Below are 14,284 nucleotides of genomic sequence, written 5' to 3'. Positions count from 1 at the left end.
TTAATCTAAAAGATCTTAAGCATGATTGAATCTTTCTAAAGGAAGCCAATAATACTGATAAATTGTTTAACAAAAAATATTGTTGACCCTGCTATGTGAGTCTGCCCCTTTATGGAAAAACATTATGTAAACAAAGCATAGCGAGGAGGGGAAGAGCCAGCAGAGGTCTATGAGACAGTGAGATGATCCAAATATGTGACAGGGAAGAAAAAAGGAGACCAATCAACAAGGGCTTGTGAGACATATATAACATATACGTTTCCAATTCAATAGTCACTCCGCTGCTGGCTCACATCATTACACAAGACAAACAACTTCCAGTATAAGCAGCGGCAGAAAGGGGTAAGAATACAAGAATATTAGAGCTCATTGACTAATAAGAAAAACAGAGATAAGTGTTGGATACATGATGAAAAACATTGCATGAGCTTTCAGAAAGTAATAGTTTCTAGGTTAAATAGTAAGTGTGGCAGGTCTAGTGGAAACGGAAAAAGACAAACAGTGTGCATAGCTGTGCCATATAGATTGTGTAAAACTCAGATTGTAAGCGAGCTCTTTTCTAATGTTCCCTTTATGTTTGAAGTGCTTACTCCCATTGCGTCTCATATTATTTTGTTACGTCTATTACTGCTGTGAAGCGCTTTGTACATGGGTGGCACCATACAAATAAAGATATACAGTACATACAAAAGAATGACCTCTTGGGTAGACCTAATGCATGAATTTATATAATGAATATGCTACAATATAAGAGACACTTCCAATGAATAAACCATTTCCCAATAAACAGAATATATTATTAGAAAGCATGAAGACAACTGCTGTCTCCAACCATCTAATTAATGCCCTGTAACCTCTCCAAGCACCAGTAACAACAAACCTGGTTACTGTAACTAAAAGAAAAGAAGAATCGATAATTCCCAGGAGTTGTTCCACTCTATGCTATGATGCATGGAAGATTGCAGGAACAAGGACATTTTTAGTGAGCACCGTGTTTGAGGTACTGTAGAAAGGACTCTAATACAGAGATACACTGTATGTTCATCAAGCAAAGCATGTGTAATGTATCATTTATTACCTGGGTATCTGTTGAAGCCATGAGCAGAAGGGATTGAAGGCTGGTTGATATTGCTGTGTGGAGCATTACTGCCTGCAGCATTAGGTAATGCCTACAAAATAAGTGAACATAAATGTATTGGATCAGTTCATACCCACGTACCCCTTTGAAACAGGAGCATGCTGCATCGTAAAGGTATAAAGATTAAACACTTCCACACATATAAAGATAGTTCTGGTTGGAGGACAGAGACAAATTGCATTATTTGCTCTCTAGCAATTACAAGAACTGGCTAATGCTGCACCCACACAATGATCTATTAAACTATCTAACCAACAATAACGAAACGTCTATCGTAGGGAAAGAATCTCCTGCTTGTTATTATCATTCTACCTTAAAGGCCAGTAAGAAAGATGTAATATCATTATGGTTGGAATTAGGTTTAACATTAAGTTACATTTTCTCTGTTGCATGTCAGGTTTGTCAAAATATATTCTTAATAAACATTTGTGGACCATACTTACCAACAAGTGCTACTATAGAAGACCCTTATGGAGTCTGTAAGACATCTTATCGCTTATTCACCTGAATGAGTTGTAAGGAGCAATATTTACTAAGTCGTCCTGTAAGGTGTCTTATTGAGTAGCACCGCTCAGTAAATACGGCCCTAATGTATTTCCGTGTTATACTCTAGTAGAAAACGTGGTTAAAATGTCAGCGAGTCATTATTTCTCATGATGTGGGTAGCTTGGGGGTGGGGGGGTTAAAGGAAGAAGCGGCATGTAAGACTTTATCTAAAGATACCACATAAAATTACTTACCTTTTTTTCGTCGCTATTTTTCTTGTAGCGTACTAAAGCATTAGAAAAACTCTCAGTGACTTTCAAGATAAATGAAACATCGGTGTCATTTATTATCTTGAAGCTATCCTGGGGGAAATAAAGAAAAATAAATGGTTTTAATTATAATTAATATACAAGCTTAGCTGATACTAGCCTTGTTTACACAGTACACTTATGCACATCGATCGATATATTTTTTTTAAATGTTTTTTTTTTTTCTTTTCAATAAACTGATTTTTTATTCTCTTGACCCTGCTCTCTGTTTCGCTGTGCGCTGCACTACAAACTTTTGGATATCCCTGGACTTCATACCGGCTGCACGCTCAAGGAGACATTGTTGGGGAGGATATTGCGAGTATTTTTTTTATGGTTTCTGTCTTGAGCACTATCCCAATGAGGAGGGGAAGGGTATAGTTTATATACCACACTCAGCACCTTCAGGGAAATATTTGTTCTTCACCAAAGAGAATCTCATCAGATCTACCACTGACTTATCTCTGACATCATTATACCGGGGATTTATATGCCCCATATGTATATGTCTCCAGATCATCACACCATGATTACCATCATATTTCGGACCTAGAACTTGAGCACCTGGACCACTGACACACATACCCTATTGTTTACACAGGACACTTATGCACATCTATCAAAAAACACACACTAGGAAATTTGGCTGGCATTTTTTGCGGGTGTGTGAAACACCAGGATAAAATTGATGGCTGTATGATCATTGCTTTGTACTTCTCTATACTGTAATTTTACGCAGTCAAATTATTACTATTATTTTATAACAATATGTCTCCAGTGGTATAAAAAATGCTAGTGCACAACAATATTTTGGGGAATAGCAATCTTTGCCCTAAATGCAGTTCCTACAAAACCTCTAATGATGGCAATTAATTTATATGCCCGGTTATATTTATACAGTTTTGTTGTAGGTCAGATAGCACTAGGAACAAATACTAATCAATGCATTGAATGTATTTAGTGTGGTGCACGAAGGTATGTGCAATCTCCCCATATTCTCACAAAATGTGTAATTAAAACGTGTATAACCGCCAGCACTCAATAACGAACACAAGTCAAACATTAGTCAAAAAACGGGGGCAATTTTATTCAGTCATATAGACCTCGATATTCATGTTGAAAACATGTCACTATAAATATTATATGTTTGGGCAGCATCCCATACGTATCTCTCGTTTTGAAAAAATTGACTATCAGAGGAAAAATACACCCGAATCATTTATATATTGTGTTGTGTTGTCCATATGACTGAATAAGATTGCGCCCATTTTTTGACTGGTGTTCATTATTCATTATTGGACGATACATGCACAATGTTACAGTACATCTATAATATCCATGTTTGACTTTCAGGATGAAACAGAAGTTAATATAGGATTTAAAGCAGCAATCCCCCGGGAAGCCAATTAGTATCTTGCCCCCTGATCATGTGCTGCTTTTTTTTTGTTAACGTGATCTAACCAGTGAGGCAATGGAAGAGGATCCCTCCCCTTCTATCACATCCACAATGGCAGCAGCGATCACGTGACCGCACTGTGACAGATGGGCCATGGCACTCTGCCACCACGACCCCTCCGGCACTCAAAGTGTTAAACTGCTCTGGGTCTGGGGGCGCTCCATTTAACCTCCTGGGCACTTAATATTTCAAATACATATGTGCTGAACGGAGATGGGTTATTTCACGTTACTACAAGCCCTGGATATGTTGTTTTGCACTTTCAGATGTCAAGACCTGAAATGTAAAACACTTAAAAAAAGAAAAAAACTAAATAAAGCACTAATTTTCAATCCATCCAGGATGTAAACCTAAATAAAGTATTTCCTGATTGTATCGAACTGTTCTGTTTAAGGATTACAGCAATGCAAAACAAGCACTGGGTCCTAAATCAGGGATAGTGCGGAGCATTTTGATCACGCTCCCAATAGTTTCAGTCTCCATCTCAGATCTTTAGTATCCCAGAGTTGCTCCCTCTCTAACCCCAAATGCCATAAAAATAAGTTTATGAAGAGTTACCAAGAATTCAAAGAGCTCACTGTTGCACATGAATTCATCCGGATCACATTCACTACATTCCTAGCGGGAGACACACAAAAACAAGTGGATTAGAAGATTACTCTTTTTGTCCGCACTTTCCAAAGATGTAAGAATTAGCTCAGTTCCACAACAATGCAAAAGAGTGAACACGTTTTGTCCCATCTAAGCTCCTTTAAACCAGGGCAAATAACGCTAGGTTACATAAAATACTAATGGACGTTATTTTCCAGGAGTTTAACGCATAGTCACAAAGCTAATTTATCTGCAAATCTCATTAGCATAAGCTTCACATAAGGTTAAATCAGCACGGCCTTGCATTAGCTTCACATAACCCGACGTGAGGCATGTCTTACCCGAAGGTGGCGTGGCTCGCTCATCGGCCCTTAGTAACTATGCAATGTTAGGGGGGAGGGGGAACGCCTCTTCTGCATATCATTCGCAATAATAGGCAGAACAATTTAACCATACGCATCAGTTGTGTAGCATTAGATAATACTTACTGCATTAAAAACAAAGTCCCTCTCTTTATGCCTTTTTAATGAGTTTTAATGCCATAGCAACCATTTAGAAAAAACACAGCACTGCTTATTTTGATATGGGCAGCCATATTGTGAGCCCTGGGAGGTAGGATCTATGACGATTGATCACGGGGGAAAACAGATCGAACGGCAGGTTAGGCATTTACTGTATTTGCCAGATTATAGGGCGACACGGAATATAAGGCAACCACCTAGTTTCAGTAGCAGCTGGAAAGAAAAATGTTTACACACACACAGGAACGGCTTGATGGTGGTGCAATTGTTGCCACTGCACTGATCCCCGCGGTTACAGAGGCCTCACACTTTTCCCCACAACAATGAAGCAGTTTATTGCAGGAGAGCGTGGGGCCTCTGTAACTCGCTTACCTTCTTCTGCGCGATCTCTTGCTGTCAGTAACCCTCCTCATGGCGTCGCAACTTGAGCGTCCCATTGTCATGACAACGTGACACCATTTGACGTTGCAGCGCCATGAGGAGGAACAGTGACAGGAAGAGATCGTGCTGAAGAATGTAAGAGAGTTACAGAGGCCCCACACCACTGCCGTGAACGGAGCCCCACAAATTTTCCCAGCCTGCCCTGCACACACACACACACACACACACACACACACACACACACACACACACACACACACACACACACACACACACACACACACACACACACACACACACACACACACAAACACTGTGTCTCTCTCTCTCTCTTGGTTTGAGCTTCGTGCCACAAGCAACATGGCTGCTTCAGACCCCCAAGGTGAAGTTTCCTGTTTTACCCTCCTACCTCACACATCTGACAGCTGATTGGCTAGAAAAGTGTATGGGGCCCGGTTAAAAGGCAGGTATGTTCTTTTCAACTTTACTTTATTGAAAAAAACTTTCCCTTATAAATCGGGCAAAACCGGTACATTTACTTAAAGCTAAGCAACTGCTGCATCTATTAAAACAAAAAGATAAAATCATACAAACTGCATTGCCACTTTATTAAGATGCGTCTGTGCCGGATTGAAAGAAAGAGTTTAGAATATATTGTGATTGTATTGGGTGGAAAATATATTATAATAGTTTCGACTTTAGCGGGGTCAGTAGCCACTCCTTCTGCAGACACTGTGTGGCCCACATAGGTGAGCGAAGTGCGGCAGAAGCGACATTTGTGCATGGACAATTTTAGGCCTTTTTTTTTTTTGTCAGTCGATCCAGAACCTTCAGAAGGCGGTTTTTGTGCTCTTTCAAACACGATGATATCGTCCAGATAGACCAGACATTCCTGGGGATTCATATCACCAATGGTCTTTTCCATTAACCTCTGGAACTTTGCAGGTGCACCACAAATGCCTTGGGGCATCCGGGTGAACTGGTAAAACCCGAGGGGGCAGACAAACGCTGTCTTCTCCTGGTCTTCGGGGTTCATGGATACCTCGTAGTATCCAGACCTCAGGTCCAGCACGCTGAAGCACTGACTGCCAGATAAGGCACTGAGGATCTCATCAATCCGCGGCTGTGAGAATTCGGGGGTCACGGCAGTTGCAGCGTGACTCCCCTTACCTCCTACGGCTCCCGCTGCCGTGGGACGTCCTCGCCGCCGGTCCCACCTGGTTTCCGTGGATCTGGGGCTTCCCCGTCAGGCCACCGCTGCCCCGCAGGCGCCCCGCACTTAGGCGGCTGCCATTTGTCCTGGGCGCGCACTCTCCGACATTACAGAGCGTGCGCCAGGCGAAGATCATTTATTCACTGCTCTGGCAGTGAGACCACGCCCCCAACACACACGCAGGCTCTTACTTAGTGCCAAAGCTGCTCACCTGTCTGCCTATCAAGGTAACCAATCCAGGACAGCTCCTCGTGCTCCTCCAGGCCTGCCTCCGCTTCCTATTGGTCAGCCGCACTATTTAATACCTGGTGTACCACTTTCACATTGCTCGACATAGTCTCTACTTGCGGATGTCTATTCTGGCTCTCTCTCGTCTTCGTTTACTCAGGTTACGACCCGGCTTGGCGGACTTCACTCTCTGGCTCTGGTCCCCGGCTCCCACTTGATCTTGCTGCTTCTTACACCCCTCGACCTCAGCTTGGACCCCGACCTTCCGGAACTCTCCTCTCCCTGACCTTGGATAACAGCAACGACTACGTCTCTTCTTTTACCGGTACCGGCAAGTATTGCTACAGCTATCTCCACCTGGCCTGGCAACGCCAAAACCCCACACTCCGGACACGCTCCTTCTGCTGCGGGTGCGTGCACATAAACGTCCCCACCTCAGTATAAGTGACGGGTCTGGTCTGCGGGCAGCACCGGCGTAACAGTGGCAAGGTAAATTGGTCCGGGACGTGTGCCAGTTCAGGGTGCGGTAGTCCACACAGACGCACGAATCCGTTCTTCTGCACCACCAAAATAGGGGAGGAATATGGGCTACGGGACTCCGTTACAATACCCATCGTCTCCATCTCCTTCAGGACATCCCTCACATCCTGGGAGCTATGCGTCTGGAACGCTTTCAAAATGGAGTGGCGTCATTCAATCGGATTGTGTGTTGAGCACTCTTGCTGCAGCCCATCTCTTTGGTGGAGAACACCTTCTGGCGTTCTGCCAGCTTGTCACTTAGCTATTTCTTCCACTCTGCGGGCAAGGACGATTCCCCGAAGTCGAACTGCAATCTGCAATCTGCTCATGCGCAGTAGCACCCGGTTGCGGCGGCCATGTTAGGGAGAAGCTTCGCAGGGGAACTACAATCCCTAGCAGCCCCAGGGGCTGCGAGTCACAGAGGTAAGCGCAGCCAATAGCGTGGATGAATCCCCTGCTCCCGAGATTGATACTTTTGGCGCGCATCGAGCCATGCCAGTTGGTAGGGGGAGCAGAACAGAGCAGGTAGTGTCCAGAGAGCTGTGCTTCCCTGGACAAGGCCTAGTTTACCCCCTTAGGACCCAGGCAGGCCCTGAGTCCCCAATCAGATTGTGGTTGCTTCAGGGATCAGTCCTCAGATAGGGACATTGCCCCCTTTAGATCTATAGTGTCAGGGACACATTCAAAACGCCGCGCTGTACTTCCGGCCTGTGGTCTGGGACCAGACCATCACAGCAAGGCAAAGACTCTCTTCAGGGTGGGACACTCCAGCGGGAGTCCACCCCACGCAGAGGCGTATGCCGACTACGTAGAACCTGACTGATTCTAACATCAGCTGGCGGTTCTCGGGTGCTGGAGCGCATGACAGGTATCAAGCTCAACAAGTGCACCAACAATTCACACACAATCTCTGGGTAGAGTTACCGCACACTGGGGGTGTGTTGTGGCTCCTGTGGACACCGGGTGGTTGGGTGCCCATGGCACCCCAGTACTTTGGGGGAAATCTCACCAGGGAGTGGACAAGGTGGTTGGACAGTGGGGCACTGTGTGGGTAAGGCTGTGCGAGGCCTGCATTATATGCGTATTGTGTTATTAGTATGTTCATTAAACTTGTTATTATATACTGTGTGTGTATTCATTGTTTTGGGTCCTGTGAAGGAGTTATCCAGCAGTGCTAGCATTCCTCACAGGTGGAGGCGCTGTCACCAGAAAGAATCAGGTACCCCTCAGGCTCCCTGCAGCGGAGGATCAGGCCTCCTATAAGCCTATCAGGTAACGCACCATACGTAGTCCCCCTAGACGCGGGGGAAAGGGGTCTACACACACACAAACACATACATACACACACACATACGCATTTCAATGTGATAATCCGAAGTTTCTGACATACAGTATGTCCACAGATTTAAAAAGCAGAAACCGGTCAGAATGTAATGCTTATTTTCTCGTGCATGCCTATCCATACATATACATGTGTTCCCATTAGGTTATTGCACCCGCTGGCCCGTTGTAGTGGGATATTCTGTGATTCTGCATTATCCCCGCCATTGAATTCTATGGAAAATTTGTGATATTCTGCTTTACAGCGCAATATTCTGTGTTATGAGCAGATGCAATAACCTTGGCTACATCTGTAAATTTGCTGCTTCGTTAAACAAGTGACCCTTTAATCACTTCTAATTCTGTAACAAAGCGCCAAGTCTTACCGGTTCATATGTCCCTTAATGGAAACTAGTTCCTAAAACAAATGCGATTGTGTTTGTAGCAAATAAACACATTTCCTTTCTTTTAGTAACAATAAACAAAAAAAAAAAAAAAGTACAAATTTAGAGTATCTGGTTAATAAAATCTGCCATTAACAAGAAGCCATTAAACAATGCACTACTTACTTGTCCTCCAGTACTGGACTGAACAGGAGCCCAACTGCACATGTACATGGGATAGAAGCAAAAATTTAGAGACTTATTGAGCTGAAACCAGCCATCCCACCCACACCCATTTTTTATTTAGTGGTTTGAAGACAGCAATGAATCATTGCAATGCTTTTCTACACTTATGACACTAACTCAAATGTCTCTGGATTAGGTGGTCCCTCCAAGGCTCATGGCAAATTTTGGCATATCTAAAAATAAATATGTTTAAAATCAACGATCTTGGCGGCTTTAAAAGAAAACCAGTCTGAACACCATCACGACAATTAAAATGTTGATTTTGTGTGGTGCTCACCCCCTACCTTCCTTTATCCCTTTGAGTGTTGTAAGAGCAGCAGCCACCAGTCTCCCTGATCTCAACAATATAAATCGCTTGGTGTAGCAATTACGTGTCACGGGCAGATTTCCATCATGTGAACGGAAGTGGAGAATACTCAATTTCCGTTCCAATCATGTTAATCGCGACCTCCCCCTGGAAAACGAGTATTTCGTGCACGACGTACGTAAGCACATATTGGCCCTAGAGTACTGGCATTCATGCCGTTCAGGGCACATCCCGGGTCACCCAAAGGGTTGGGTTGAAAGAGTGGGCCCTGTAGATTTTCGCAAAAAGTTTATTTCTCACCATAGCTCTGATCTACATACAGTATGGGGTGAAATAAATACTCTTTTTGAGAAGACCCAGTGCGCACTCCTTCAACCCATTTCCTGTATGTACACAAGTACTGTAGCAGGACTCCTTTGGAGATCTGTTGCACCACTAGAAGATTTGCAAGTATAACTTGGTTGAAGTGATGTAAAGAAAGATTTTGTTTTGATGATGTGTGCACGAAAAGGGTTAACACAGTAAAATCTATTCATATTTTTAAATGTTATATAAAGGGTTTTTACTGTATATAAAACAATGGCAACATTTAAAGGTACATAATTTCTTAGGACCATGTTTAAATCTGGGTGATTGACAAAATGGAGGCACCACAGGGAAAGCAATAGAATGCTAAAAATACATGACACGAGCCACGTACGTTTGTAATTATGAAACCTCTCCTAGAACTAAAATGAACTATAGATATGTGGGTGATGTATGTGTCTTTTTGTTTTGAATCAGAAACCTATAGGTAGTTTTAAATCCAAATGTAAAGTTAGATTGTACAGAAAACTTGGCAAGATGAAATTTGGGAGAGTTTCACATCCTTTAGCGCTGTCAAGAATCGTCGTTCTCCACGCTCCCCACACAGAGCACTCTCTCCCCTCAGGGAGTCCCTGGACACACAAAACAATCCTGCCTTACAGGCCTCCGCGGCTCCCCGCCCCTGCTGCCGTATCACTCCCCTCGTGATTCCTCTGCTCAGCACCGGGCGCGCCCACGCCCTCCCGTGCGCCCACGCCCACACCTGCACCATCCACTGGCTTGGTCCACGCGTTACGGAGCGCGCTCATTCTGCACTCTTCTTCCCGTCCCCCAGGCTCCGCCCCCGCACGCCGCACGGGCATACTCAGGATACCAACAAGACTCACCTGGCCTGTTATGCCTGCACCAATCTGCAGTGTCTCCCTGTAGCTCTTCCTGTCCCACCTCCGTTCCTAATTGGACCTTTCTGCTTTATCTAGCTCCTCTCTGCTCTCAGTCTTTGCTCGACATAGTCTCTGCATGGAAGTACTTCAGGATTCTCTTAGTATTTTCACAGGTTCTGACACGGCTCGTACGACTACCCCCTCTGGCTCTCGATCTCGGCACTCCTTGGACAACGCTCACTCTGATACCCCTCGAACATGGCTTGGACTACAACCTATCTCCGCTCTCCACTCCTGGACCTCGGCAAGGCATTCTTCACTCTCTCTCTACAACCGGTACCGGCAAGTATTGTCTACATTACTACACCTGGCCTGGCTACACTTTATACCACACTCCGGACACGCTCCCTTTGCTGCGGGTGCGTGTATTACCACTTCCCCCTTCAGCTCAGGGGACGGGTCTGGTCTGCGGGCAGCAACGGCGTAACATTATGTCGAGCCCACAAGACGCAGACCAGACTGACATAGCCTCCATGATGACGGCCATGTATCAACAAGTCCAGGCCCTAACGGACCAAATGGCTCTTCTCACTCAACAGGTACAGGATATTTCATTTCAGGCACCACCTGTGGCCGCACCGCCACTGTCGCCAGAACCAGTATTCGCCGCGACCTCGGGCCCGAAGATCCCGGCACCTAAACCGTATGCGGGGGATTCGCACGCCTGCCGCGGTTTCCTCAATCAATGCGAGATCCAGTTTGAGATGGCTCCGCAGTATTCCACTAGTCGCAAGAAAGTGGCGTATGTGTACAGCCTACTTACAGGGAAAGCGCTGGCATGGGCCTCCCCAATTTGGGAACTACGTCCCGATATCACCCGTGACTGTGCGGCCTTTAGACGAGACTTTCGACAGGTCTTCGATACCCCCGCACACCAAGAAACTGCCTCTGACTCTTTGCTTGAGCTTTCTCAGGGACGACGTTCCGTGGCCCAGTACACCTTGGAGTTCAGGACCATAGCAGCTGAGACACGATGGGACCAGGAGGCTTTGGTCTCAGTCTTCTGGCGAGGCTTAACGGATTCCGTGAAGGACGAGCTCACCTCACAACCCAGGCCAGGGCTTCTGGAGGAACTCATCTCCCAAGCCAATCGAGTGGATCAGCGCCTTCAGGTACGCCGCGTCCAGCGCCAGCTTCCCTGATTTATGCTCTTCCGTGCTCCATCTCCGAGATTCTCTCCAACCACAGGACCTGCCGTCTCCCTGCTACCCGCTCTGGAGGCTCCTGAAGCCGATGCAACTTGGAGTCCAGCGTTCCCGGACACCGATACAGCAAGCTCGCCAAGCCGGTGGATTATGTTATTACTGCGGATCCTCCGAGCATCTGGTCCGTGAATGTCCACTACGCCCGGGAAACGACCAGACCCAGTAAGTACGAAGGGGCACTCCCTTAGGTGCTAAATCTCCTTGTCCCCTTTCCAGGAAAGAACTTCCCAAAAGATTGACCTTTCCCGTTTCTCTCTCGGGTCCTACCTTCCGCACCTCCACTGCGGCATTTATCGACTCCGGGAGGAAATTTCATGGACCAAACCTTCTCTAGACAGAACCAGATTCCACTCGTTAGGAAGAAGTCTCCCGTTACCTTGGTCGGGATCGACGACCGTCCGCTCACCCCGGCATACATTTCCTTGGAGACTTGCCCCATCATCCTTTCCTCTCATATCCACCAGGAGACCTTGGCCTTTGATGTAATCCACGCTCCCGGAACTCCAGTCACTCTCGGCTTACCTTGGTTGCAAAAGCACAATCCTCTCATCAACTGGACTTCCCAAGATCCTATTACTTGGAGGTCAAGGTCAGAGGAGCCATCTCCACCAGCCATACTTCCGTATCGACTGCTGGCCAATACCTCTGTTCCTGAGGTTATTTAACCTTCTGTTTACCACCAATTCCGGGACGTTTTCAATAAGGTACAGTCAGACCTTTTGCCGCCACACAGGACTTACGATTGTCCGATCGATCTGGTTCCAGGTTACTCCCTATCCAAGTCCAAGACCTACCCCTTGTCGTTACCAGAATCTCACGCTATGGATGAATATATCCAGGAGAATCTCAAGAAAGGCTTTATTCGTCACTCCAATTAGCCGGCTGGGGTTTTCTTCGTCAAGAAAAAGGACGGGTCGTTGAGGCCTTGCATCGACTACAGGTGTTTGAACCACATAACTATTAAAAATAGTTACCCCCTTCCACTTATTACCGAACTGTACGATAAATTACAGGGGCCAAGATTTTTTCCAAGTTGGATCTATGTGGTGCCTATAACCTGGTGCGCATCAGGAAGGGGGATGAATGGAAGACGGCCTTCAACACGCGTAGCAGACACTAAGAGTATCTTGTAATGCCCTTCGGCTTATGTAATGCTCCCGCTGTCTTCCAGGATTTCATCAACGACGTCTTTCGTAAGGTACTCAATATTTTTATTATAGTATACTTGGATGATATCCTGATTTTTTCCAAAGATCTCCAGGACCATATACGCCACACCTCCTACGTCATTTCCCGTCTCCGTGAACACCATTTGTACGCCAAACTGGAGAATGCACATTTCATCAGACCTCTACTCTGTTCCTGGGGTACATCATTTATGATGGATTCCGGTAAACTTCAAGCAGTTACTGAATGGCCAAGACCCAATTCTCTCAAGGCCATACAATGTTTTTTGGGGTTCGCTAATTACTATCGTAAGTTTATACGGAGTTTTTCTACCATTGTGGCACCTCTCACTGCACTCACCAAAAAAGGAGCTGATTCTTCTGCTTGGTCATCTGAGGCCATCTCCGCCTACGAGACACTCAAGGAAGCTTTTATATCCGCACCCATTCTCCGTCATCCCAACATTTAACTTCCCTTCGTCCTGGAGGTCGACGCTTCTGATTGCGGCGCTGGAGCCGTTCTTTCTCAGAGACCCACGCCTCAAGATAAGTTACATCCCTGTGCATATTTTTCCAAGAAATTCTCATCTGCCGAGAGGAACTATGACGTGGGTAACAGGGAACTTCTGGCCGTGAAGATGGCTCTTCAAGAGCGGAGACACCTGCTGGAGGGGTCGAAAGAGCCGTTTACAATTCTCACGGACCACAAGAACCTTCTTTACATAGAAAACGCTCTACGCCTTGGTCCACGACAGGCTCGTTGGGCTCTTTTTTTTTTCTCGATTCGATTTTCACCTTTCCTATATCCCCGGGACCAAGAACGTAAAGTCAGACGCACTTTCCTGAATACATTCTTCTGAAGAGAGATCAGAGGAACCTTTGGAGACCATCCTTCCACAAGAGAGGATTCTTCTTTCAAGAATCTTGACAAGATTTTGCACTCCCAGAGACGCATTCTCAAGGACTTGGTCGTTCCCGACAACAAACTCTTCGTAACTTCCAAATTTGTTCCAGAGGTCCTGTCTTGGGGTCACTCCTCTAAATCTGCAGGTCATCCAGGTTTTAAGAAGACCATTGATTTCATTCGTCGGAATTTCTAGTGGCCAAGGATGTCTCAAGATATTCTGGAGTTTACCCGAGCCTGCCCTACGTGTGCTCAAAGCAAGACTCTCCGTCAAAAGCCTCAGGGTTTTCTGTTACCTCTTCCAGTTCCCGACCGCCCCTGGTCCCACATTTCGATGGACTTCATCGTGGAGTTGCCCAGGGCCAGAGGAATGAACACTATCTTGGTGGTCGTGGACAGGTTCTCGAAGATGTCCCATTTTATTCCACTTAAGGGGTTACCCACCTCTCCCGCCCTTGCTGATATCTTTACGGAGCAGATTTTCCGGATTCATGGGATTCCTTCGGCCATTGTTTCTGACAGAGGTTCTCAATTCGTCTCCAAATTTTGGAGAACTTTCACCAAGAGATTGGGCATCTCTTCTTCTTTCTCTTCCACCTATCATCCACAGTCCAATGGACAAACAGAGAGAATCAATCAATCCCTGGAGAAATACCTGAGAT

At 45.8% G+C, this 14,284-nt stretch overlaps 1 protein-coding gene across 3 annotated transcripts in view; it reads right to left on the bottom strand.

The window, feature by feature from the left end:
* LOC142487225 (uncharacterized) overlaps positions 1 to 14,284 on the bottom strand; it is a 104,576-nt gene that overhangs the window by 17,095 nt on the left and 73,197 nt on the right. For all 3 annotated transcript variants that reach the window (XM_075586113.1, XM_075586116.1, XM_075586115.1), the window contains 4 exons: positions 8,731 to 8,764; positions 3,947 to 4,006; positions 1,879 to 1,986; positions 1,079 to 1,169 (listed from right to left, as the gene is read on the bottom strand). In XM_075586113.1, coding sequence (XP_075442228.1) covers positions 1,079 to 1,169; positions 1,879 to 1,986; positions 3,947 to 4,006; positions 8,731 to 8,764 — 293 coding nt within the window. The remainder of the gene's footprint in view (positions 1 to 1,078; positions 1,170 to 1,878; positions 1,987 to 3,946; positions 4,007 to 8,730; positions 8,765 to 14,284) is intronic.

This window comes from Ascaphus truei, chromosome 2 (assembly GCF_040206685.1).
Source record: "Ascaphus truei isolate aAscTru1 chromosome 2, aAscTru1.hap1, whole genome shotgun sequence".
Lineage (NCBI taxonomy): Eukaryota > Metazoa > Chordata > Amphibia > Anura > Ascaphidae > Ascaphus > Ascaphus truei.
This window is presented reverse-complemented; position numbering and strand designations above follow the sequence as displayed.